The following is a 27,376-nucleotide window of genomic DNA, read 5'->3' as shown; positions in this document are numbered from 1 at the left end:
CCGGTGCTCAACAAGGCACGAGTAGTTGAGAAGAAACAATTATTTGTAACAGTAAATAAGAAATGTTGATGACAGTAAAAAAGCAATGAAACAACTATATGAACTTTAGTTGTTTAGAATCTGTGATGATACTAGACAGTGCAATTAGAAAATTAACATTTTTACCTGGTTATTCGCCTACTTCATACAATTTTTTCTTAGCGACAGTGAATGAGTGATTAGGTATGGTAATCATCCATGAGCAAAAAAAGTAGATCTAACATCTTTTGTGACTCCTCAGAACGGTATAATTTATTTGTAAAATATTATTGAAAAAATAACTTTATCTTAATGTTAGTTTAATGTCAGGTCAAACTATAACCTTATTTACTAATTTTCAATATTAAACCTTAAAAGTGGCGTATTAATTTCTTTATGTTATAAGTTGATAGCGGAAACACAAAGTTCCTGCTGTGATACAAGTAAAATCCTCCCAATGACGATGTAAATAAATATCCTGCGAGCATTGCCTGGTCTTGTTTCTGTAAGGTCCTTGAAGAACAAAACTGTTCAAATACATTTGATTCTAATTTCTGAATTGCTTTCAATACAAGTGTTTTCAAAATTTAATAGAACATAATATCCATTGGGAGGTACAATTGATCTTGTGAAGTCAGATGAGGTGTATATAATTGAGATTGTACCTTAAGTTGCCTACTTAACAGTTTAAAAGGCTGGGACCACGTGTCATATAGAATTACTTTTGCAAACAAGTTAATTAATCAATTTGATTATGCAATCCACATGGAGTAAAGCATTCTCACTTGTCATAGTGAATCATTGAACATTTAATTTCCCCTTTTATAATTTATTTTTCCTCTACATAAAGGGCAATATTTTGTTTAATAAAATGAAATACTAGTATCAACACATTAAATGTTAATATATATATATATATATATATATATATATATATATATATATATATATATATATATTACTTTTATTATTTACTTTTTTCATCTTTAACTTAAAAAAAAAAACATCTCTGTTACCTCCCTAAGTCCACCAAATATATTTTTCCCTCTTGATATGCAAATGAGATTCCCTGTTTACCAGAAGATTGCAAGTGCATTTCTTGTAGAAAAGCTCTTTCATGGCACATATTTTATTAACCCCACTGCTCATATGTTTATTTACTAACATAAGAAATTTTCATTAGCAGAACCACTCCGGTGGCCTAGTGGTTAGAACGTTTGTCTCGAATGCAGTAGGTCGCAGGTTCGATCTACGGCCAAGTCATACCAAAGACTTTAAAAAATGGTACTAACAGCTGCCTAGCTTAGCAGTCAGCATTAAGAGGTTAGTGTTAGGACTGGTCGGCCTGGTGTTAGGATAATGTGACTTGATGGGACATCATGCTACATGTCTGTGGCATGGTACCCCAGTGCTAGACATCACTATAAACTGTCACACTGCAGACATCGTAGCGATATGACTGAAATTTTTTTAAAGCTATCTTAAAAATCTAAGTCACACATACACACACACACACATTAGCAGAAGATGGGGTGGGAGTATATGGACATCTGAACAAATGTGAGAAAAAATTGAAAATTACAATATGACTTTATATTTGCAAAGAAAATTTGTACCTTCACTCTTTGCAAACCACTTAACAAAATTATTATCAAGATACATAAATAAAACATTTATATACTCGTGTATTTGAAAACATTGCTACAAGTTTTATTTTATTTGCCCAATTTAATATTTACAATTAAAAATCAAGGTCAAGTTGGGAGTTAAGCAAGAATATATATTTTCATTGACATTATCTTTGTCTCTTTACATGATACTATTGTAAACATTAGAACGGATTGGAAAGGTTGAATGGTGGGCTACAGACATTAGCAAAATATTGCTTAATTTAAAGGTAGAAAATATAAATTGTTGCTCAACAGATCAATGCTTTAACTAATTTCAACCCATCACCTAGGTTTCAAGCCCTAGACCAAATTCATCCCTACTCAGCCCTGGACGAAAATTCATCCCTACTCAACCTTAGATTTCAACCTATCACCTAGGTACAAGACAGCTAGGTTTCAAGCCCTAGACCAAATTCATCCCTACTCTACCTTCGATTTTAACCCATCACCTAGGTACAGGACACAGCTAGGTTTCAAGCCCTAGACCAAATTCATCCTACTCTACCTTAGATTTCAACCTATCACCTAGTTACAGGACACACCTAGGTTTAACTAATTTCAACCCATCACCTAGGTACAGGACACAGCTAGGTTTCAAGCCCTAGACCAAATTCATCCCTACTCTACCTTCTATCTTGGCTGAACTAAACACTGGAAGTCTCATTTATCATATATCAAAAGCAAACGGGTGATATTTTGCAGTCGTCTAGAACTTTTTTTTATTTCTTTATAATATCAATCTTAATTTTACATGTATTTAATTTGTATTATATATTGGCTTTTCTTAATGATTGTATGTTATGTATATCTGTATTTTGTACTTGACCTTGTCCAAAATCAAATTTATGGTGTTCCTTACCCATGATATTTATCTGTAAATAACGTAATATATACCTAATATTTCTCAAAGAGTGTAGCTTAAATATTCAGATCATTATATTTAGAGGTAAACATGTTTGTTTGAATTGGAGTCTATGACATAGTTTTTCACTTGGAAATTCCTAAACTTGTTGACAACTTTGAATGCTTTAGAGAGTAGACTGACCCACATCTTGGCTCTATTATTGTGTCTGTTAAGTTAGTATTTTATATAATGTTGTTCACTTGAGAAATTGCTCATTCTTGCCTCAACATTGGAAATAGAATCAATCTTATTTGTTGTGTTCAGTTTTTCGTTTGGGTGGATTTGTTTGTTCAAATTATTATTCACTGGAAATATAAAGTGCTCATCATGGATTGGAACATTAATTTGGAATTAAATTGAATTCAGACAAGGACATTTTTTAGTGTATTATTGTGATACATCAAAACACTGTTAGCAAGTCTTGTAAATATATTTTTCCCACATTCTACCCCTACTTCAAGATGGAGATTGTAAAAGAAAGTGCATAACTTGCATAACTTTTTTGGAAGTGGCACAAGTACATTGATTTGTCAACATGCATACCTCTTTAAAGAACCATAAATGTATTGTTTCACAGCAGTCAACTAAAAACCCGAAGAATTGTTGTGGTTGCAAATTTCTATCACACATTTCATCCAGCTTTAAGAAATAACTCGTATAAAAATAATTGGAGCTCAAAGATTTGTTTATGCATGCATTTTAGAAGATGACCTTAATATGTACCAGATTTCACAGCAATCCATTACAGTCTACAAGATAAACTGGGAAATTAGTTGCTAATGTGATAGTGTGATACACTGCATTCTTCTACAAGGTAAAAGGGCAGTAACTCTAACAAAACTTGTGTGAGCAGTGTTTTGTTGATATGAATATCTATAGATGATGAACAAAACATTTACCAAGTTTGATGGCAATTCTTGTAAAACTGCTGGACAAGTGTCATTAATAAGATTGTGTCATACACTACATTAAGGAACAAGACCTACAAGGGCAGTAACTCTAGCAAAACTTGTGTGAGCAGTGTTTTGTTGATATGAATATCTATAGATGATGAACAAAACATTTACCAAGTTTGATGGCAATTCTTGTAAAACTGCTGGACAAGTGTCATTAATAAGATTGTGTCATACACTACATTAAGGATCAAGACCTACAAGGGCAGTAACTCTAGCAAAACTTGCAGGAATTAAATGAGTTATTGATATTCAGATCTTCAGGTGCTCATAATCTTTGGCAGGTCATGGCAATCAGTCAATGACTGCAGGACTAGTAATGTACATAAGAGATCATATCTTAAACTGTAACAAGACCAGAAGGACACTAACTAACTAAAATTGCACAAAGTAATTTGTTGATATGTGCGTGATACGTATTCAGGTGATCCTAATATTTGTCAAATTTCATGGTGTTCCATTCAAAACTGAGGGACTATTTACATTATGAGACTGTGTTATACACTATTAAAATGAACAAAAGGCCAGTAATAAAGCACAAATTTAAAAAAAAATTGATCATTTATCTGTACAAGCTGTCTTAAAACTTAAAGCATTTTAGGAATATTATTGCAGTTCACTAAAAAGTAGATCAGTGTGACCTTTATTTCATACTCAATTGCCAAGGTGTTTGGCTTCACCATTTTCAGACAATTAGCATGGCATGTGGAACTGTATAAAGTGAAATTCTTAATACCAAAACTATTTTTGTTTTAAGTTTGGGTTTTTTCTTTAAAACTGTTAATTTATTTTAGAAGGGAAACTTAAAGAATTTCCTTTTCAAAGGGATTCTGTTTTACTGAGGTTTTGGTCATGCAGTGTTTCGGAGTACATGCACATAAATAATTGTTTGTGACAGTTGTAATGTTTAATCATACTGCATATAGGTCACTGTTACCTACCTTGTAAATGCAGATGTAGACCAGCAAATCACAGCATTTTTTCTCCAATTAATGTCTGTTTATGGTTCACTTAACAGGAATCTTTATTTTTTTCTTGCAGGTCATCTTGATTTATTCAAGCAAAATAGACTTTGATAACCTTATCAGCAACAATGCCTGCCAATGTAGAAATAAAAGCCAGTGTTGCAAATGTGGATTTACTGAAACAGATGGCAGCCAAATTGAGTGAATCAGATGGAACCATTATAATACAGGAGGATGTGTTTTTTCAGGTCCCCAAGGGCAGACTAAAGCTTAGAAAATTACAGGTGAATTTTTAAAACTAGTGAAAAGGCTGGATATGGCCTCCAGGATGAGCCTGCTCCAGAGCTTTTGGTGTATTAATGTTGTGCATACACTCATCCAAGAAACATGACTGTTGCCAACTGTACTTGAAAAATGACCACATAAAACACTTTAACACTGAGCTTAATCTCGAGTGTGGCTAGACAAACATAAGGATTTATATATTTGCATATTGACAGACATGGACAAAGATACCAAACTGAGCACCATCTCAAGCTTCTGTGAAAGCTGGCTCAACACGTTTATGTTGAATGTTATCCTCACATAGATAACATCATCTTGCCTACAACAAAATAAAAATGGATCCATAAGACACAAATGCCCCAGCTAAAATTGCAGAAACTTCAGTCCAATATGCAGGGACAAAGTTTAGCCATTTAAAATGAAACAGAGTCATAATTCTGTCAAATATGAAAAATCTTAAATCCAACTTCACAAATGTAGTCATCACTGTTAAGCCTCATTCCAAATATAGCTTCAGTTCATGAGGTCCTCATTCTAAATATAGGTTAAGTCCGTGAGGTCCTCATTCTAAATATAACTTCAGTCTATGAGATCTTTTTTCTAAATGTAGCTTTATTCCATGAGGTAGCTTCAGTTCATGGGGTCCTTCTAAAGTTATTTAGAAGCAATTTATGATGCAAGTCAGGCTGTTACAGGAGTCATAATTTATTCAGATTTTTAAAGAAGGGTGAAATTAAAAATGACATATCTTCTCTATATTAAGCATCATACCAGATTTGGTTTGACTCTGAGAATTATTCCTGTAATTGTTGTTTTGTATCATATCAGATTTGGTTTGAATTTAAGAACCCCTGCAATTGTTTTTTAGATCCTACCAGACATGGTTTGAATCTGAGAGGCCCTGCAATTGTTATTTATATTGTACCAGATTTAGTTTTTATCTAAGAAATTCTGCAGCAGCTGCTGTTATTATGATCATACCAGACTTGGCTTAAGTCTGAGATGTCCTGCATTTGTTATTTATGTTTACCAGATTTAAGTTTTTTATAAGAAATCCTGAAGCTATTTTTTAGATCATGCTAGATTTGGTTTAAAATCTATGAGGTCCCGCAGTTGTTATTTAGTGATAAATGCAAATCCTGACATACATGTTATTGTACTCAATGGTGAATAAATGAATGTTCATCAATCAGTGGCAATCCTGACCACAGCTTTTGCTATCAAGTGGTATGTCCAGAGATGATTAGTGAGACCAGTCCATTCCTCAGGTATGCAGGCATTTTGTCCTGCCCATCTAACTTGGGCTTTCTGCAGCAACATGAAGACAGATGGGATGCCTGCCCTTTTGATGTCAGTATCAGGAATTTTGTCTTGGTACCGTATCCACATAATTCTTTGGAGACAGCTCATCTAGAATTGATTGAGTTGTCAGGAATTTCTGCTACTGACAGTCCACGTCTCGCTGGCATACAGGAGGGGTCAGTACTGCAGTGTGGCATACATTCAACTTGGTAAGACTTATTCCTCGGTGGCCCCCCACATTCCCACATAGTCTCCAAACGGCTGAGCTGGCTTTAGCAATTCTACTGTTGACCTGAATGTTAATGTTGACTGCTCTTAAGAGGGTAATGCCCATATACGTGAAACTGGTGACAGCCTGTAGTTTCTGACCCTTCACTGTGATCCTTGGCTCACAATATGGCATCCCAGGGGCAGGTTGGGACATGACTTTAGTCCTTTTGGTGCTGATTATGAGGCCACAGAGTAAATCTGCCCATGTTTGTCTGCATGTCTTCTTCTGTGCTGGCATTGAGAACACAGTCATCAGCAAAGATTGATTCCTTCAGCTTTGTGACTGCCTGCAGTTGCCTGAAATTGAACAAATTCTCATCAGTCTGGTATCTGACATTGATGCCCTCATCAATTTTGGAACACATCTTTGAGCATGGCAGTGAACATCATGCTGAAGAGTGTGTGCACCAGAACACATCCTTGTTTGATGCCATTTGTGCCTGGGAAGGCATCCGACGGTTCGCCATCATCCATTATGTGAGCCATCATGCCATCGTGGAACTTGCAAATGACTCTGATGAACATATTCATGCAGCTGAACATTGCCATGATCTCTCAAAGTCCAACTCTGTTGACTGAGTCAAATGCCTCGTCAACAAAGGTTTTAAAGAGGTCTCTGTGTTGCTTCTGGCATTTCTCCTGGAAATGTCGTGCAATGAATATCATGTCAATTGTCTTACAGCCTGCAGTCATACTCTATGTTAGGGCCATCTTCACTAGGCAAGGTTCCATTATGTTAACCTATCTACATCTTGGCAGATGAATCAAATATTACATGCCATGTCCCAGTGATATCTAACTTCTATTTGGATTTCATAAGCTGCCTCTCTTAGTCTGTAATGGCAGCTAACCACTAGCGTGGAACAGTGGTGCATTGTATATCGGTTGAAAATAGACTTGAAAAAGATACTTTATAAGTTTAACATTGAAAGCCTGACTATTAACCAGGCAGAAGCCATTAAAGCTTGAGGGAAATGATGTATTTGTACAAACATGGATCAGCAGTGGAAAATTGTTTATTTATCAGTCCATTTCATTTGTGTTCTCTCCCCTATGTCTCTGTTATGTAGGAACGATGTCCAGATTTGAATAACTTGATTTTTATTGGATGCAGTGGCTTGCTGCTGCATCCAGTGAAATTCACAGACCTGAAGCACTGAAATATCTGATTGATCTGCCAAGGTGTTGATAGGTTAACTTATCAGAACCTTGGCTAGCAAAGATGCGATAGAGTATGCATAATTCTGACATACATTTTACTGTATGCTATGTAGGACATGCATAATTGTGACATGTTATTGTACAATATGGTAGGGCATACATAATCCTGACATTCATTTAACTGTACTCTGTGGTAGGGCATGCATAATTCTGGCATACATGTAATTGTACACTATGATATGGCATACACAATACTGACATGTTATTGTTTGCTATGGTAGTGCATGCATAGTCCTGACATATTTTTTGTACACCATGATAGGGCATGCATGGTCTGGACACTTTATTGTACACTATGGTAGTGCATGTATAGTCCTGACATATATTATTGTATACTGTTGGTAGTGCATGCATAGTCATAACATGTTATTTTACACTATGATGGGGCATGCATAGTCCTGACATGTTATTGTACATTATGATAGTCCTGACATATTTTTGTACACTATGGTAGTACATGCATAGTCCTGACATATACATTACTGTACACTATGGTAGTGCATGCATAGTCTTGACATATACGTTCCTGTACACTATGGTATTGCATGCATAGTCCTGACATATACATTACTGTACAATATGGTAGTGCATGCATAGTCTTGACATATACGTTCCTGTACACTATGGTATTGCATGCATAGTCCTGACATATACGTTAATGTACACTATGGTAGTGCATGCATAGTCTTGACATATACGTTCCTGTACACTATGGTATTGCATGCATAGTCCTGACATATACGTTACTGTACACTATGGTAGTGCATGCATAGTCCTGACATATACCTTACTGTACACTATGGTAGTGCATGCATAGTCCTGACATATACATTACTGTACACTATGGTAGTGCATGCATAGTCCTGACATATTCCTTACTGTACACTATGGTAGTGCATGCATAGTCCTGACATATACATTACTGTACACTATGGTAGTACATGCATAGTCCTGACATATATGTTACTGTACACTTTGGTAGTGCATGCATAGTCCTGACATATACCTTACTGTACACTATGGTAGTGCATGCATAGTCCTGACATATACCTTACTGTTCACTATGGTAGTGCATGCATAGTCCTAACATGTTATTGTACACTATGTGTCAGCAGGAATGAATACTAAAGGAAAACCTATCACAAGAGACCATTGCTATGAAAGACCACCTGTTTTGAGAGTCCAGGATCTCCATGCACAGATTTATTGATTATATAGTGTTACAACCTGTTATGAGATGGGTGGTCTTTCAAGACAGGTTTTACTGTATTGTCATATGCCCTACCTGTCCAGTATGTTGGCAAGCTCATCACACACTGCTGAATAGAAATGCATGAAATTATGTAATTGCGTTGTTCTTTGGGTTGCAGGTGTAACCATCTGTAAGAGGGGTGTAATTATTATTATCACCCACCCTTGGCATCCATGGGAGCAAACTTCAGCTGTAAAACAATTTTAATTACTATGACATTTTAAAGATTTTTTGACCAAACTGAACATATGCTGACATAGCTAGAAGACATGTTAAACATGTGACTGACTTTACATTATTAACCCTGTGTAACTGTTGAACTGTTATTAACCCTGTGTAACTCTTGAACTGTTATTAACCCTGGGTAACTGTTGAATTGTTATTAACCCTGTGTAACTGTTGAATTGTTATTAACCCTGGGTAACTGTTGAATTGTTATTAACCCTGGGTAACTCTTGAACTGTTATTAACCCTGTGTAACTGTTGAACTGTTATTAACCCTGGGTAACTCTTGAACTGTTATTAACCCTGGGTAACTGTTGAATTGTTATTAACCCTGTGTAACTGTTGAATTGTTATTAACCCTGGGTAACTGTTGAATTGTTATTAACCCTGTGTAACTGTTGAATTGTTATTAACCCTGGGTAACTGTTGAATTGTTATTAACCCTGGGTAACTCTTGAACTGTTATTAACCCTGTGTAACTGTTGAATTGTTATTAACCCTGTGTAACTGTTGAATTGTTATTAACCCTGGGTAACTGTTGAATTGTTATTAACCCTGTGTAACTGTTGAATTGTTATTAACCCTGGGTAACTGTTGAATTGTTATTAACCCTGGGTAACTCTTGAACTGTTATTAACCCTGTGTAACTCTTGAACTGTTATTAACCCTGGGTAACTCTTGAACTTATTAACCCTGTGTAACTGCTGAATTGTTATTAACCCTGTGTAACTGTTGAACTGTTATTAACCCTGGGTAACTGTTGAACTGTTATTAACCCTGGGTAACTCTTGAACTGTTATTAACCCTGGGTAACTGCTGAATTGTTATTAACCCTGTGTAACTGTTGAACTGTTTTTAACCCTGGGTAACTCTTGAACTGTTATTAACCCTGGGTAACTCTTGAACTGTTATTAACCCTGGGTAACTGTTGAATTGTTATTAACCCTGGGTAACTGTTGAATTGTTATTAACCCTGGGTAACTGTTGAATTGTTATTAACCCTGGGTAACTGTTGAATTGTTATTAACCCTGGGTAACTCTTGAACTGTTATTAACCCTGTGTAACTGTTGAACTGTTATTAACCCTGGGTAACTCTTGAACTGTTATTAACCCTGTGTAACTGCTGAATTGTTATTAACCCTGTGTAACTGTTGAACTGTTATTAACCCTGGGTAACTGTTGAACTGTTATTAACCCTGGGTAACTCTTGAACTGTTATTAACCCTGTGTAACTGCTGAATTGTTATGAACCCTGTGTAACTGTTGAACTGTTATTAACCCTGGGTAACTCTTGAACTGTTATTAACCCTGGGTAACTCTTGAACTGTTATTAACCCTGTGTAACTGTTGAACTGTTATTAACCCTGGGTAACTCTTGAACTGTTATTAACCCTGTGTAGCTGTTGAACTGTTATTAACCCTGGATAACTGTTGAACTGTTATTAACCCTGGGTAACTCTTGAACTGTTATTAACCCTGTGTAACTGTTGAACTGTTATTAACCCTGGGTAACTCTTGAACTGTTATTAACCCTGTGTAGCTGTTGAACTATTATTAACCCTGGGTAACTCTTGAACTGTTATTAACCCTGGGTAACTCTTGAACTGTTATTAACCCTGGGTAACTCTTGAACTGTTATTAACCCTGGGTAACTCTTGAACTGTTATTAACCCTGGGTAACTGTTGAACTGTTATTAATCCAGGGTACTTGTTGAAGGAGTGGAATATGCAAAATAAATGCATGGAATTTTTCAATGGAATCTGTTATAGTTGCTCTATTCTGTTTTAATTTATGTTGTAAAGTTGTGACATTGAAGACTACAGTACATGAGGATTTAGTTATATTCTTCAATTATTTTTTTTATCTTCCGTGTTTTAGGATGCTCCCTCTCAGCTGATTTACTATGAGAGGACAGACCAGTCAGGTCCCAAATTTAGTGACTACAACATTACACAGATTCCAGATCCACAAAGTTTACAGGTAAATATGGAAAAAAATGGTTTTGCCTCATATCTGGGGATTTGGAAAAATTGAAGATGTAGCAAAAGTTGTGTATGTATATGGATTCCATTGAATGATTTTCAAACTGTTTTTGTGTCAAGTATTTTTAACCCATGCCAACAAGCGCTAACCATGCATGTATAGTTAGTTCTATTTTGCCTTATGAGTTATCTTCACCACCACACCATTTTGTTTTTTTCCTTTTATCATTAGTTAATAATGAACCACTTTTCATACATAAATAATTTATCATATAACTATTTTTGTTACAGTGCTGATGCACCTTAAAACCACAATTAGTCAGTCAATCAGTCAGTTTATAAATGAATCAATCTACATTGAGCCATATTACAAACAGTAAAATGCCTATCTGTAAGTTCATAGCTAAAACTATCAGTGCCATCACTAGGGTTGGTGTCACTCAGTGCTGTAACTCATGGTGTCACTGCCAAGGACCCCCTTCCTGCACAAAAATTCAAACTTTTTATAGACAACATGTGTGATAACTCATGGTGTCACCCTCTTGGACCTCCTTCCTGCACAAAAATTCAAAAATGTTATAGACAGTCATTTTGGTGTCACCCCCTCTGATGGTGTCACATGGTGTGGTCTGCACCCCAGCACCCCCTATTGATGCCACTGAAACCTATTAATATGTGTCAGTATTAATACCCAAAATAAATTGTTTTAAATTGTTGTGTTTGATGATTATTATATAATTAATTAATATAAACTTGTTTGTAACAAATTATGTATCCTGTGCAAAGGAAAATTGTGACTGTGGAGATAGCTGTATTTTCCTTTTAAGTTAAAGGATGGACGGTTATTGTGAATTACAGTTTTAATTTTTAAAAATCTCTAAATTGGTATCAACAAAAGTATTGCTCCATTTGAGTCTGTATCTTATAAAATATCATTATTAACATGTCAGTACCATCTAGTGAATGCTTGCAATACTAAGTTCACTTTTGTAAAATTTTGATGTTCAGTATAGCTGTGACTGTGTTGCATTCACAAATACTTTATGTAAATTGCAACACTGTAGGAAGAAAAATTGACTTAGCATGAATTTCTTTCTGAAAAAGATTACATAGAGGATATCTATGGTGTTTATGAATAGATATGAGGAAAAGATTACATAGACGATATCTGTGGTGTTTTTGAGTAGATATGAGGAAAAGATTACATAGACGATATCTATGGTGTTTTTGAGTAGATATGAGGAAAAGGTTACATAGACGATATCTTTGGTGTTTTTGAGTAGATATGAGGAAAAGATTACATAGACGATATCTATGGTGTTTTTGAGTAGATATGAGAAAAAGATTACATAGACGATATCTATGGTGTTTTTGTGTAGATATGAGGAAAAGATTACATAGACGATATCTATGGTGTTTTTGAGTAGAGATGAGGAAAAGATTACATAGACGATATCTATGGTGTTTTTGAGTAGAGATGGGGAAAAGATTACATAGACGATATCTATCGTGTTTTTGAGTAGATATGAGGAAAAGATTACATAGACGATATCTATGGTGTTTTTGAGTAGATATGAGAAAAAGATTACATAGACGATATCTTTGGTGATTTTGAGTAGATATGAGGAAACATTTCACATGTGCAATGGAAACATGGTCTTGTCATGACTAGCAAAGCTAAAATGTTTCCACTTCACAAGTGTCCATCTGTTAGCACAAGTTTGCTATCAATGCTCATCTAAAAGTAATTAGAGGGTTGCCGTGAAACTACATACACATACATATTCATCCCATGGTTTAGTTGGTTCTAAATAAAAATTGTGATGCTTGGACTTCCAGTATGGCCACCACAGTATGCATCTTGAAAATGTTGTTTTTATCATTACTCCTCCTGAAATGATGGCCGTATCAACCTGGGATTTTAGTCTTGTTTTTATCATTACTCCCCCTGAAATGATGGCCATATCAACCTGAAATGATGGCCATATCAACCTGAAATGATGGCCATATCAACCTGAAATGACGGAATATATCAACCTGAAATGATGGCCATATCAACCTGGGATTTTAATCTTGTTTTTATCATTACTCCTCCTGAAATGATGGCCATATCAACCTGAAATGATGGCCATATCAACCTGAAATGACGGAATATATCAACCTGAAATGATGGCCATATCAACCTGGGATTTTAATCGTGTTTTTATCATTACTCCTCCTGAAATGATGGCCGTATCAACCTGGGATTTTAATCTTGTTTTTATCATTACTCCCCCTGAAATGATGGCCATATCAACCTGGGATTTTCATTAAAGACTTTTTATGTTGTCTAGTATGTCCTAAATGAAAAATCTGGTGTTCATTGTGGCCATGATGGTGGCCATCTTGAAAACTTTGTTATCACTACTCCACCTCCAGAATGGATGGGACATACAAACACAGGGTTTTTGGATAAAGACTTCTTATAATGGGTAGTTTGTCCCAGAATGGATGGGACATACAAACACAGGGTTTTCGGATAAAAACTTCTTATAATGGGTAGTTTGTCCCAGATGGATGGACATACAAACACAGGGTTTTCAGATAAAGACTTCTCATAATGAGTAGTTTGTCCCAGAATGGATGGGACATACAAACACAGGTTTTTCAGATAAAGACTTCTTATAATGGGTAGTTTGTCCCAGAATGGATGGATATAACATACAAACACAGGGTTTTCAGATAAAGACTTCTTATAATGGGTAGTTTATCCCAGAATGGATGGGACATACAAACACAGGGTTTTCAGATAAAGACTTCTTATAATGGGTAGTTTGTCCCAGAATGGATGGGACATACAAACACAGGGTTTTCAGATAAAGACTTCTTATAATGGGTAGTTTGTCCCAGAATGGATGGGACATACAAACACAGGGTTTTCGGATAAAGACTTCTTATAATGGGTAGTTTGTCCCAGATGGATGGACATACAAACACAGGGTTTTCAGATAAAGACTTCTTATAATGGGTAGTTTGTCCCAGAATGGATGGGACATACAAACACAGGGTTTTCAGATAAAGACTTCTTATAATGGGTAGTTTGTCCCAGAATGGATGGGACATACAAACACAGGATTTTCGGATAAAGACTTCTTATAATGGGTAGTTTGTCCCAGATGGATGGACATACAAACACAGGGTTTTCAGATAAAGACTTCTTATAATGGGTAGTTTGTCCCAGAATGGATGGGACATACAAACACAGGGTTTTCAGATAAAGACTTCTTATAATGGGTAGTTTGTCCCAGAATGGATGGGACATACAAACACAGGGTTTTCAGATAAAGACTTCTTATAATGGGTAGTTTGTCCCAGAATGGATGGGACATACAAACACAGGGTTTTCAGATAAAGACTTCTTATAATGGGTAGTTTGTCCCAGAATGGATGGGACATACAAACACAGGGTTTTCAGATAAAGACCTCTTATAATGGGTAGTTTGTCCCAGAATGGATTGATATAACATACAAAACAGGGTTTTTAGATAAAGACTTCTTATAATGGGTAGTTTGTCCCAGAATGGATGGGACATACAAACACAGGGTTTTCGGATAAAGACTTCTTATAATGAGTAGTTTGTCCCAGATGGATGGACATACAAACACAGGGTTTTCAGATAAAGACTTCTTATAATGGGTAGTTTGTCCCAGAATGAATGGGACATACAAACACAGGGTTTTCAGATAAAGACCTCTTATAATGGGTAGTTTGTCCCAGAATGGATTGATATAACATACAAAACAGGGTTTTTAGATAAAGACTTCTTATAATGGGTAGTTTGTCCCAGAATGGATGGGACATACAAACACAAGGTTTTCAGATAAAGACTTCTTATAATGGGTAGTTTGTCCCAGAATGAATGGGACATACAAACACAGGGTTTTCGGATAAAGACTTCTTATAATGGATAGTTTGTCCCAGAATGGATGGGACATACAAACACAGGGTTTTCAGATAAAGACTTCTTATAATGGGTAGTTTGTCCCAGAATAGATGGGACATATAAACACAGGGTTTTCAGATAAAACTTCTTATAATGGGTAGTTTGTCCCAGAATGGATGGGACATACAAACACAGGGTTTTCGGATAAAGACTTCTTATAATGGGTAGTTTGTCCCAGAATGGATGGGACATACAAACACAGGGTTTTCGGATAAAGACTTCTTATAATGGGTAGTTTGTCCCAGATGGATGGACATACAAACACAGGGTTTTCAGATAAAGACTTCTTATAATAGGTAGTTTGTCCCAGAATGGATGGGACATACAAAGACAGGTTTTTCAGATAAAGACTTCTTATAATGGGTAGTTTGTCCCAGAATGGATGGATATAACATACAAAACAGGGTTTTCAGATAAAGACTTCTTATAATGGGTAGTTTGTCCCAGAATGGATGGGACATACAAACACAGGGTTTTCGGATAAAAACTTCTTACAATGGGTAGTTTGTCCCAGATGGATGGACATACAAACACAGGGTTTTCAGATAAAGACTTCTTATAATGGGTAGCTTGTCCCAGAATGGATGGGACATACAAACACAGGGTTTTCAGATAAAGACTTCTTATAATGGGTAGTTTGTCCCAGAATGGATGGGACATACAAACACAGGGTTTTCAGATAAAGACTTCTTATAATGGGTAGTTTGTCCCAGAATGGATGGGACATACAAACACAGGGTTTTCAGATAAAGACTTCTTATAATGGGTAGTTTGTCCCAGAATGGATGGGACATACAAACACAAGGTTTTCAGATAAAGACTTCTTATAATGGGTAGTTTGTCCCAGAATGAATGGGACATACAAACACAGGGTTTTCGGATAAAGACTTCTTATAATGGGTAGTTTGTCCCAGAATGGATGGGACATACAAACACAGGGTTTTCAGATAAAGACTTCTTATAATGGGTAGTTTGTCCCAGAATGGATGGGACATATAAACACAGGGTTTTCAGATAAAACTTCTTATAATGGGTAGTTTGTCCCAGAATGGATGGGACATACAAACACAGGGTTTTCGGATAAAGACTTCTTATAATGGGTAGTTTGTCCCAGAATGGATGGGACATACAAACACAGGGTTTTCGGATAAAGACTTCTTATAATGGGTAGTTTGTCCCAGAATGGATGGGACATACAAACACAGGGTTTTCGGATAAAGACTTCTTATAATGGGTAGTTTGTCCCAGATGGATGGGACATACAAAGACAGGTTTTTCAGATAAAGACTTCTTATAATGGGTAGTTTGTCCCAGAATGGATGGATATAACATACAAAACAGGGTTTTCAGATAAAGACTTCTTATAATGGGTAGTTTGTCCCAGAATGGATGGGACATACAAACACAGGGTTTTCGGATAAAAACTTCTTATAATGGGTAGTTTGTCCCAGATGGATGGACATACAAACACAGGGTTTTCAGATAAAGACTTCTTATAATGGGTAGCTTGTCCCAGAATGGATGGGACATACAAACACAGGGTTTTCAGATAAAGACTTCTTATAATGGGTAGTTTGTCCCAGAATGGATGGGACATACAAACACAGGGTTTTCAGATAAAGACTTCTTATAATGGGTAGTTTGTCCCAGATGAAAATGGTGCCAATCTGACAGAACAGTGGCCATCTTGAATATCATAACAATGGGCTTTCACTAAAAGAAACCTTAAAATGTCTAGTTGGCCCTAAATCAAAATGGTGCCAATTTGTGTGCAATATAGCCAACATGGCAGTCATCTTGCAAATATTTTTATTGCTACTGTCCTTAGTGGATGGTCTTAACAACACAGGTTTTCATTCTTGTCACATGGGATTTTCCATGACTGTTTTAAAAAGTCTGTTGTCACCAGTTCCCCTATATGGAAAATCATCATTGTTTTTACCAAGTTCTAAATGAAAATGGTGCCATTCATACATACAGTATTGCTGAAATGATGACTGTCTTCAAAATCTTGTCAATACTCACCTGAATGGATGACCATTATGACATGGGGTTTTCACCAGAAGACATCTAATTATGTCTACTTTGTCGTAAATGAAAATGGTGCCATGTTGGCTTGCAGTATATGTACCAAAGGTGCTTATTTGAAAATTTTGTTATCATTGAAGATTACCAGATATAGTCTCAACACTGGACAGTTAAAAGGACAAAATGGTTTTATCTTGAATTTCGGGACATTTTTTTCACCTAGTAGAGCCTCAGTCTCTTCAGGACACATGGTACTAATTGTATGGAAAAATGGGAACCAGCCTGGAAATGGGTGAACATCAGTAGAGTGTATATGGGTTTTGGCTGGCCGGAATTGGTTAATAATGTTTAAGGAAAAAGAATCTTTTGAGAGCTTATCCAAGTTGTAAGTGAAAAGAAATAAGAGACATTGTTTTATTGATGGAATTTCAGTCCTTTAACAGTCTTGAGTTTGGAACACTCATTACTAAAATCAGCACCTGACACTTTGGTGCAGAATTGCAAGCACATGGTTCAAACACATGCAGGTCCAGAAAATGCCACGTCTCATATTGTTTTCTCCACAAAGAAGCTGACATCAAGGTTTCATTTATACTTATAAATATAGGTTTGATTATGATCACTCAGAAATTTTGAGTATTGAATTTTGAATATTATGGTGTTGGCATAGGTGTACTATGGGAACTGATTAGTACCATGAGTCCTAAGGGTCTCTTGTTATTATATATTTTGAGGGCAAAAATCTTCGATTTTCATGGATTTGTTTCTCTATTCTGTGTCATTGCAGCTATACTTAGATTGTATATGCTTTATATTGTGTATTTTGTGAAATTATATTTTAATAAATCCTTTAAAAATGAAGAGATTTTTATTCTGTTAATATATTTCTTGTGCTTGTTGTTACAGTGAACACAGTTACAGTGAACATTGTTTGGAGGTGTTACCATAGCAATATGACAGAATGCTCCAAATGATTATATAATGTAGCATTGTTAAACTAGAGATCTTAAGGATTGTTTGTTTATTTGTAAGAATTTTTTTCAATTTCTGCATTCAGACATGAATTTTGTCTGTTGATAGGTGGCTTGCTATTTCAGGAACAGACACTGCACCCAAATTTTGATTGTTGCTTAATTTAATTTTGCAGTCAACACTAATCCATGCCATTCTTGGACATGATTATGATTGACAGTTATAATAATCGCTATTTAAACAATTCTTTTACTCAACGTAATCAAGAGTTTTTCTCAAAACGCGTGCTGCTCATTGTTGGGTGTAACAGATATACAATACTGTGTCAGTGACACAGAATATTGAATAGTAACAGGTTGTGTAAGTCGAGTCCCTGACAGTTTGTTGGATTCATGCAGAAAATTAATTTTGAAAATACTTGAAGCTGGCTTTTTGTTGTTGATGGTCAGTTTATCTGCATTCTTAACGGCACCTTTTCATTGATTATAAAAAAAAATGTATGCTAGTGGGTCAACTGTCTTGACATATTTTAAGATCTTTTCATCCTGATGGGAAATGAGAGAGGAAGGTGTGAGAGAGAGAAAGAAAAGAAGAAGTAAATAAAATGTACATGTATATGATTTTTGCATGATTATCTTTTTTATCTGCAGGAGACCTTAGGCAAAGCCCTGGGAATACGAGGCATTGTAAAGAAAACTAGGACTCTCTACATTGTGGGGCAAACCAGAGTTCATGTAGACAATGTAGAAGGACTGGGAAACTTCATGGAACTTGAGGTTTGATAAATATTAAATATGCATGTGATGTTTTGCAGACCTTGATTTATTAGGTATTGATCAGTTATCTTTGGTGGGATCTATGGAGGACTAGGATTTTCCTATGAGCCATAATATTTTTTTCATTCTCTGTTTTAGTAAGCAAAATTATGCAATAATGACAATAAGATGGAATGGACAGAGGTAGGGGGGAGTAATTTATTTTCTGACAAAAGAGCAACAGGAAATTATTTTAAATCCTATGTGGTCTGCTCACCCACCCCTTTCAGGTACAATAGTTGGTAGGATTGTCTTCCATTATATGTGTTGATCTGAAATGCATGCAGACAGTTGTTTCTGTTCTCATTTACCAGACAAGAATATGTTGTTCTCATATACCAAAGAAAAAATTGTTTACATGTATTCATTTAGAATACATTGTTTGTGTAATCATTTACCAGACAAGAACAATTTGTTTGACGTGTACTCATTTACTGGAGAAGGATAATTTCTTTGTGTGCTCATTTACCAGTCTGAGACAAGAGCAAGTTACTAATTGCATGAGATTTATGCATGAGATCAGCTTGGTGAAACCTTACAAATTGCTCATGGATAACTCACTCAATAATTTGTAATTAAAGCACCTTCAGGGCATGGTCAATAGCGTTTATTAAAATTGTTTACATGCTGCAAGTTGTAATTCACACCAAATATCTTTTAGAAAGAAGTCATGAAAATGCTGGATGGTAAATCATTTTTGTGAAAAATTGCAGTCACATAGTTAGCGGAAAGCAGTGCCCTAAGTTCTGTTGAGTTTTTCCTGATACAGCAAGTATGAGGTGTTACAGTACCTTTAAACTTTGTCCTTATCTTTAGATAAAAGTCCCACACTATAGGCATTTTCACTACAATGTATTTGATACACCTGGTGCAAGCTTTTATGTCCAGAACATTACTCATTATGGGAAACTTTCATGGGATCATTATTGTATGGATGAGTGTTATTTTTATTGAGGTTTTAAATGATAATTAAATAAGGAGAGCGACCAATCCCTTGATAATGGATATACTGCTAAGGTGAGTTTTATTGTATATGAGACAATACTTTCTGTCAAAAACTTTCGGAGGGGGGGCAATCCTTCATATACTCATTATCATGCATCACCTGTATCCTTGTCGCTTATCAGGTAGGTTACCATAATTCTTTTATAATAAGGTAGGAGGCTATCATAATTCTGTCATGATAAGGAACTAAATAACCTATTTGTGTTGCTGTCCTGTAAAACACCAAATCCCACCAAGAGGATGCTTTGCTGCTTGATCAGCTCATCTTCCAAAATTGTCCAATGTTCAGCCCATACCTGCCACCCACATTCATTTTCACAAGCAGTTGAATGGTCTCATGTGTTTATGCACATTCAGACATGATTTTTCTCAATTTTAAAATAGAATTAGCCCTGTGTCAGAATATGCACACTGCATGTCACCAATACAAGCACCAGCTTGAAGGAAAAAGGCTTTCACTGACAAGGACAAGAAACGATTGCACATCAGGCCAAAAAATGTCAGTGGTGACAAAAAGGCAGGCTAAAGAAATCTTTGCCAAAGCAGCAAAAAGAGATCGCCTGGATATCAACAGGTTGTGTCCAGTGGAGAAAACGACAAGTGAATGTATGGCATTATTTGTATATAGTTGATATACTTGGGTGTTTATTTTAGAGATTTGTTATGAAAAGAGAAAAGTACAATATATTTGCTGCAAAAATTGACAAATTATTTTGACTTAATTATGATGTGAACACTGATATGCACATGAAATAACTTCAGCATCAGTAGTATTGGAGAACAAATTCATGGGACTATAAATATTGTGAAATTATTGAAGTAAAGTTGAACATTTTTGGTAAGTTTATTAGTTTTTCAAATGATCATTTTGGTTTATTTTATGAGCATAAGTTGCACCAGGAGCAGTTTTTTACGAGTATAAAATGCACTTTTGGCCCCCCAGATCTGGGGTGCTGCCCCTCAAGACCCAATTGGAGGGAACCCCAAACCCCCCTTAACATTTTTTCAGCTTTTTTTATGGAAGACCAAAATCATGTCTGCACATTACAAGTGTGAATCTCATAATTAAATACAATACTTTTCTTCAATAGAATGTATTAATAAAACTTTGGAATGGAAATTCTGGTTACAATAATGATTCACATGGAGACCTGAACTCTTTTATTACATTGAAGAAGTACTGTGTTGTTTTGGCTGTGCTGACTTCAGATAAATTTCTCTGAATGTAGGTTGAAGCATAAACAGTTTTTTTGTATGTCCAGCTCATGACTTCGTTTATTAAATAAGTACTTAATAATTAAATTATAGTGATTGTACTAGAGCTGGAATGAATAATTGAACGTTTGAATCAGAATACTTATTTTGACTGCTCAAATAGAAAATAGGTATTTAAAGTTTGTATAATTACCTATTGAGTTTGACAACGACTTGTAAAAGAAACAAAGCAAAATGTAAAGTATGTAGTATTGAATTAGTTTAAATTAAATTATTTAAATTTATTTAGTTAAATTATATGAAATTCAGACTCTGAATCACAAGCTAATGATAATGTCAACAAACCTTGATGTAAGAAATGTTTACGAACTGTATTCAGACATGTCCAGATCATCTTACCTGGATTCCAATACATTGCTGCATATTGTCTTTTTTCTAAGGTTTTTGAAGTCATCACACACAGCATATTTAAAATATGGCAGTCTTTTGTCTTTATTTTCTTTAAAAAGTCAGTATCATATTTGCCATCCTATAAGTCTATGCAGAATATGCGTCTAATCAGCGAATATGACAACTTTTTCATCCATGAGTTGATGCTGAGTATAAGACAAGGTCAGATCAACAACTTGTGTTTTTTCACTTTGTTACACACACCATCGCGAATTTTATCCTAACTGTAACTCAGTAACCTTTCCAGTGAGGATCATTAAATGTAACTAAAAGTACCTAATTTATTTCACAAGAAGTATTTTAAACTTTTAGCAACATATAATGATGCTGACCCGAAAATTTATTGAGTTACAGATAGGTTAAAACTTGCGATGCTCTGTGGAATTACACTATAATAACTTTGGTTTCATTAATATTAAAAGCAGGGGCCCGAGGGGTCTAAAGCGCTCTCAGTTACGGATCACTGCCATCTCACCTCTGTCTGCATGGGTTCGAGTCTCGGATTTGGCCAATGTTGGTATGTGAGAAAGCTTGCCAGTAGCTTCTCGTGGGTCGGTGGTTCTTTCTGTGGTTTTCCTGGGTTCATCCTCCACCATTAATACTAGCCGCCATGTATAGCCTATCATGTGCTGAAACATGGCATTAAACCGCACCACATCAACAACAAAAATATTAAAATTATCGCTGATGCTATTTCAGATACCAGCAATAGGGAAATTGCATCATTATTACTAAAATGCATTGGGGGGGGGAGATAATAGAAAAGTATGCATGTGTATTCCATCGCATTTTTCTTTTTGCACGTCATGATCAAAATCAAATATGGTCCAATATATGAGAGAGAGAGAGAGTTCAGCTCTTTTTGGATATTTTTATTCTTTTTTTAATTTTCTGCCCCTGTGTTGCTGAAGCTTTTGTCAAAGAGAGAAAATATTAATAAATGAAACCGTAAATGTAAACTATGAAAATACATACGATACTCCAGGGTTTAAATGTTCACAGTAGTTTTACACATATTATCTCCATTAGGTTAAATGCAAAGAATGAGCATTTTGCATGCTGCATCTTGGAATGACTAATTACAGCCATGGCATATTTAATTAGCATGTAAATACCACTACATAGCCATGTGATTCTTGTAATAATGGAATTGGAAAAAAACATTAGAAGGAATCTCCTAACTAGTGGTATTAATTGATAATGGAATATGGTACTGCACTTGTGCACAAGTAAAATCAGTCATCAGGTAAGTGAACAATACAGAGTTACAATCTTGAAGACATCTGACTGTCTGTCTGTCTCTCTCTCTCTCTCTGGGGCATACAGATTATTTGATGATTAGGTGCAAGAAGAAAATTGTGATAAAATATGTTTTTGTCATGGTTATTCATCTTCTAACTTGTAAATTCTAATACACATATATGTAATTAAATCTAACAACATATATTACAAACAGCATACATTGCTGGTGCATGCTGCTTTAGCACAATTACATCTGTTAATTTTTAATACTGATGATCATGTAATTGTTTAAAATACTCAGTGTGGGATCCTATATTTTTTCATACACGATCTCTTCCCCAAACTGAAATACTTTTGCACATTATTTTTCATATTCTTGGAGAATTATTGTCCAAAAAAAAGTATGATATAGCAATTCAGATGACATAATCCATATACAAGTCGATTCAGAGTATAAGAGGAAGCTAAGATTTTCTGGTAAAAAAGTATCGTCTTATAGGCTGGCAAATTCGGTAATACAAAAGACAGCTTCATATCACTTAGATACCAGTTGTGACTTTTGAACCAAACCAATTAAGTTAAAGCAGTCAAGGAGTTTGCTGTTACTAATCAATATTTTCTCTTCATTAGTACCCTTCCATAGTTATCAGCATATATTTTAATTTATGCAAGGATTCTTTCACTTTTTCTTTCCTCATTGCTTGATGAAAAGAATTTTAGACTCAGGCCCAGGGGCTGGTGACTTTAAAAAAAAAACCACAAGCCCTGACAAAAAAATTCCACAAGCCAGGACTCCAATTTCTATATGCCCAAAATGTTCCCTATTTTACTATTATTTGTCACACAACATTGTAATTGATACAATTCAAATATAAATTTAGCAGAAGGTGTGAAGATAATGCATGTGTTATTAGTGTTCATCGCTACACACTCACTTGAGACTGGATAGTCATGGTGTTCAAACTTCTTTGCAGGATTCTCTGACCAAATCCTGGTCAGAACAAAGTTGACGTAGGTCATTTTGTTGTTTGCAGTATGTGCAAAGAATTAATTACATCTCCCCCACCTTATTTTACGGAGGCGTGCTTCACAAAGTAAATCTCTGTTGACCAGTTCTGAACTTTATTTTTGTTGAGCTTCGCAGATGCTATTGGTAGCTAATTGCTTCCTCAATCGGCTTCCAAAATTAATCACACTTGAACACTATCGTAACAGTTGAAATGATCATGCTTGCATTTTATATTTGCAGTAAAATCCTACTTCAGAGAAATGTTGCTGATGTTCACAAACTTGTCAAAAACCTATGATACCTATACATATGGCTTAAACATTTTCATTCAAAGCTATGATACATAATAACTTTCGTTCTCCTACATGCATTTAGCAACTCTTTGATTTGCCTATATTGGGTTGTTCCAAGTCATGACAGTAATTATGCAAATTAGCACAGTGGACTCACCCATGCAGTCTTCAAACACATCTCACTAGCTATTGTCAGCCATTTAAGTAATATGTGAAATGGTGGTTTATACCTGACCTTGTTGCCTTTTAATTCTCTATATTTAAACTGCCCAAAGGATAGTTTTACATCAGCTCCAATCATGACTATTTACTGTTTGTATATGCTACATATAACGGGCATGTACTGAAAGTGGTGAGGTTTTTTTTTTATTTTCGAATATTACTGAAATTTTTGTTTTCTTGAAACACTACTGTGTCAGGGGGTTTGAGAGTACAAAAGCATGTAATTAGCATGACATGCTGCATTACAATTTGATTAAAATTAGATCTCTACTTCACATAATACAGTGGCAATCTGTTTTTAATTAGATTGCACTGTGTTATGGCAGGTATGCCAACATCTTGAAAATACATTTCCATGTTCCAGGTTTTCTCAGACAAATTTTATTTTATTTTACAAGCCTGATGGGCACCTGATTTAGAATACATGATGGGCCCAATCCTAATTTAGAGGGCCCCAGGCATTGGGCTATCATACTTTTTGAGCACTGTTTCCTATGCCTTTTTGAAAACATCTTGTCTGTTGGTTGGGAACCCTACTTACCCATGGAACTGAAAGGTCTACTTCCAGTCTTTGTTAAGGTACAGAACAGGTTTTGTGATATTGGGCAATAAAAGTAATTGCATCATTCTGTTTCCAAAATGTACAAGGTCATTTCACACCTGTTGTGGTGCATATCGTACATATAAAATGAGGTCACTACCTGTGTATGGGTGTCAGTTGGAACATTTTTTGGTCAGTTCTTAATATCTGTATGAGCTTCTTATGACTTAGAAAAAACTCAGTGTCCAGTTTGGGCATTATAAAGCCAGTCAAAAACTCAGTGTCCAGTTTGGTCATTATAAAGCCAGTCAAAAACTCAGTGTCCAGTTTGGGCATTATAAAGCCAGTCAAAAACTCATTGTCCAGTTTGGCCATTATAAAGCCAATCAAAAACTCAGTGTCCAGTTTGGCCATTATAAAGCCAGTCAAAAATTCAGTGTCCGGTTTGGCCATTATAAAGCCAGTCAAAAATTCAAGTCATATTGAACTTCATTTGATTGAGATAACTGAGTGTTATGTTTTAAGTGTGGTTTGGTGTGTGTGTTAATATATACCAAAATAAGCAGAGAAGTGAGAATAGATTTGATTCCTTTATCAACATTGATGGCTATTCAAATCTGAATACATTTAATGAATAGTCAAATAGGAAAGCTCACCCAAGTGTACTTGGGTCTTGCCCATAACAAAGACACCATTATCTATAATTCTAATTAACGACTATAATGCAGCTTCCTATAACAATCACATGCCTTTAAAAAAAATACCGTCAGGATTAAGCAATGTTTTCATTTTCCCTTTTGTGCATTTATCAAAATATTTTACCTCCCTTAATCAGTGAACCCAGGTTCCTTCTCCTAAGTGCAGTGTAAATAAATAAATAAATATTTTGATACAGTCTTCTTTTCTTCTTACAGGTGGTTCTTGAAGATGGTCAATCACTAGACGAAGGCCAGCATTTGGCCGATGATCTGATGTCTAAGCTGGGGGTCAAAACATCTGACCTTGTTTCTGTGTCATATATGGATCTTATATTACAAGATAAGAATAATTAGTCGGCCAGTGATACCTAAATATTTGTCTGTTTTTAGTGTTTTCAAATTAATCATTTAATCTGGTGAATTTATCAAATCTGACCTTTCATTCACTTGTCTGTTGTTCAGTCTGTACTTAAATAATGTTCAGAGCAATATTGTTCTCAGTAATATTGCTAACTGTAATACTGTTGACAGTAATAGTCCTTTTCCAGATATAGGAGAAATTTTGTATGCAAATAAATGACATAACATCATTTGCACAATGCAAAGACGAAGAATGCTAGGAAAATATGCAAATAATGAAAATGTTCAATCATCACCACTGAGTTTTCTTAAAAGATTTTGTTGTTAATTTTTTCAGTTAAAGTTCTGTCTTGATTTTTTAAAATTATTACTTTCAACAAATAACAGTAATGATCTCTATCTTTGTTGTCTTGTGGTTACACCTCCACTTTAGCACCAATTTAGTGACCAGTCTCATGGCTGCTTGATATAGTTCTTGATTACTTATGTAGCATGACTGGACAAAACATCAAAATTTGATGCAGTAAAATCCATCAAAAGCAGCCCAAACTCAGTAGCAAATATGATGTCACAAGCACCCTTGTGACTGTGATGTCACAAGTCTCCACATGACTGTGATGTAACAAGCCTCTATCCAACTGTGATGTCACAGGCCTTCTTGTAACATTCCTGAGATTTACAGTGAATTTGAATGAGGATAACAATCATATACCATACGTTTTGGCATACAATTTAATATTTGTTTATTGGGAGGCCTGAATTGACGGATATATTGAATATGTCACTTTGAGTACTAGTAATACCATGAATTTGAGGAAAATCAAGAACAGGTCACATGGCTATACCAATTCTTGTTCAGTTACCATGTCAGCAAATTGCTATAAATTAAACTTTTATATTATTCTTTTTATCATTATTTTGTATGCATTTGCATGTGCTTGTAGTTTCTCATTTTTCCCATGTGAAATAAACGAAAACAATTAAAAGGAGTTCACAATTCACAGGTTGACCTATAGTCTTTTGTGTATTCACCAAACTGTTCCATGCCAGGAAAAACAAAATTATAAACTTCTTTTCTGTTTCTACAATTTATTTTTCTTCTCCAAAGTCTATCAGATTTGCAACCAAATAGCTTCTGTTCCCTTTCATGCTTTTCATGAGATTTTATTTATATGTTGGGAGGATTTATCATCAGTGAATTGTATATAGGTAAAGAGTTTTTATCATTATTGGTACTGAATGTTGCTGTTTTCATATAATCAATATCTGCAGTGGCATACTAAGGGTAAATGTTGCCTTGGGCAACAATGAAGGCCCAAGGGATTTTGGCACCCCAAGACCTCTAGTGCCTGTGGTTTTGGTGTCCCAAGACCTCTGGCACCTTGGCCCCCCCCCCCACCATTAGTTCACTACTGTATATCTGTTAAGCCCTGCACCATAGAATTAATAGAATTGATTAAGAAATGTACACATCCATTTACTAATCTTTGGAAA

General features: G+C 35.4%; 2 protein-coding genes across 6 annotated transcripts in view; one reads left to right on the top strand and one right to left on the bottom strand.

The window, feature by feature from the left end:
• Positions 1-229, bottom strand: part of LOC149792511 (uncharacterized) — a 35,819-nt gene extending 35,590 nt beyond the window's left edge. The window contains exon 1 of the mRNA XM_089971120.1: positions 166-229. The gene's annotated coding sequence lies outside the window, so the exon portion shown is untranslated. The remainder of the gene's footprint in view (positions 1-165) is intronic.
• LOC149792510 (uncharacterized) lies at positions 33-26,883 on the top strand. 5 transcript variants are annotated; one of them, XM_089971128.1, is made up of 5 exons: positions 33-51; positions 4,587-4,794; positions 10,946-11,047; positions 18,683-18,808; positions 25,739-26,883. In XM_089971128.1, exons 2-5 carry the CDS (start codon positions 4,639-4,641, stop codon positions 25,874-25,876), a joined length of 522 nt encoding a protein of 173 aa, XP_089827254.1. In that variant the 5' UTR covers positions 33-51; positions 4,587-4,638; the 3' UTR covers positions 25,877-26,883. The 5 variants fall into 5 exon arrangements, with proteins under 5 accessions (XP_089827254.1, XP_089827251.1, XP_089827252.1 ...); XM_089971125.1 differs by lacking the exon at positions 33-51 and adding an exon at positions 69-222; XM_089971126.1 differs by lacking the exon at positions 33-51 and adding an exon at positions 70-284.
• The last annotated feature ends 493 nt before the right edge of the window (positions 26,884-27,376 follow it).

This window comes from Sinohyriopsis cumingii, chromosome 9 (assembly GCF_028554795.1).
Source record: "Sinohyriopsis cumingii isolate HCF-2022 chromosome 9, ASM2855479v2, whole genome shotgun sequence".
Lineage (NCBI taxonomy): Eukaryota > Metazoa > Mollusca > Bivalvia > Unionida > Unionidae > Sinohyriopsis > Sinohyriopsis cumingii.
This window is presented reverse-complemented; position numbering and strand designations above follow the sequence as displayed.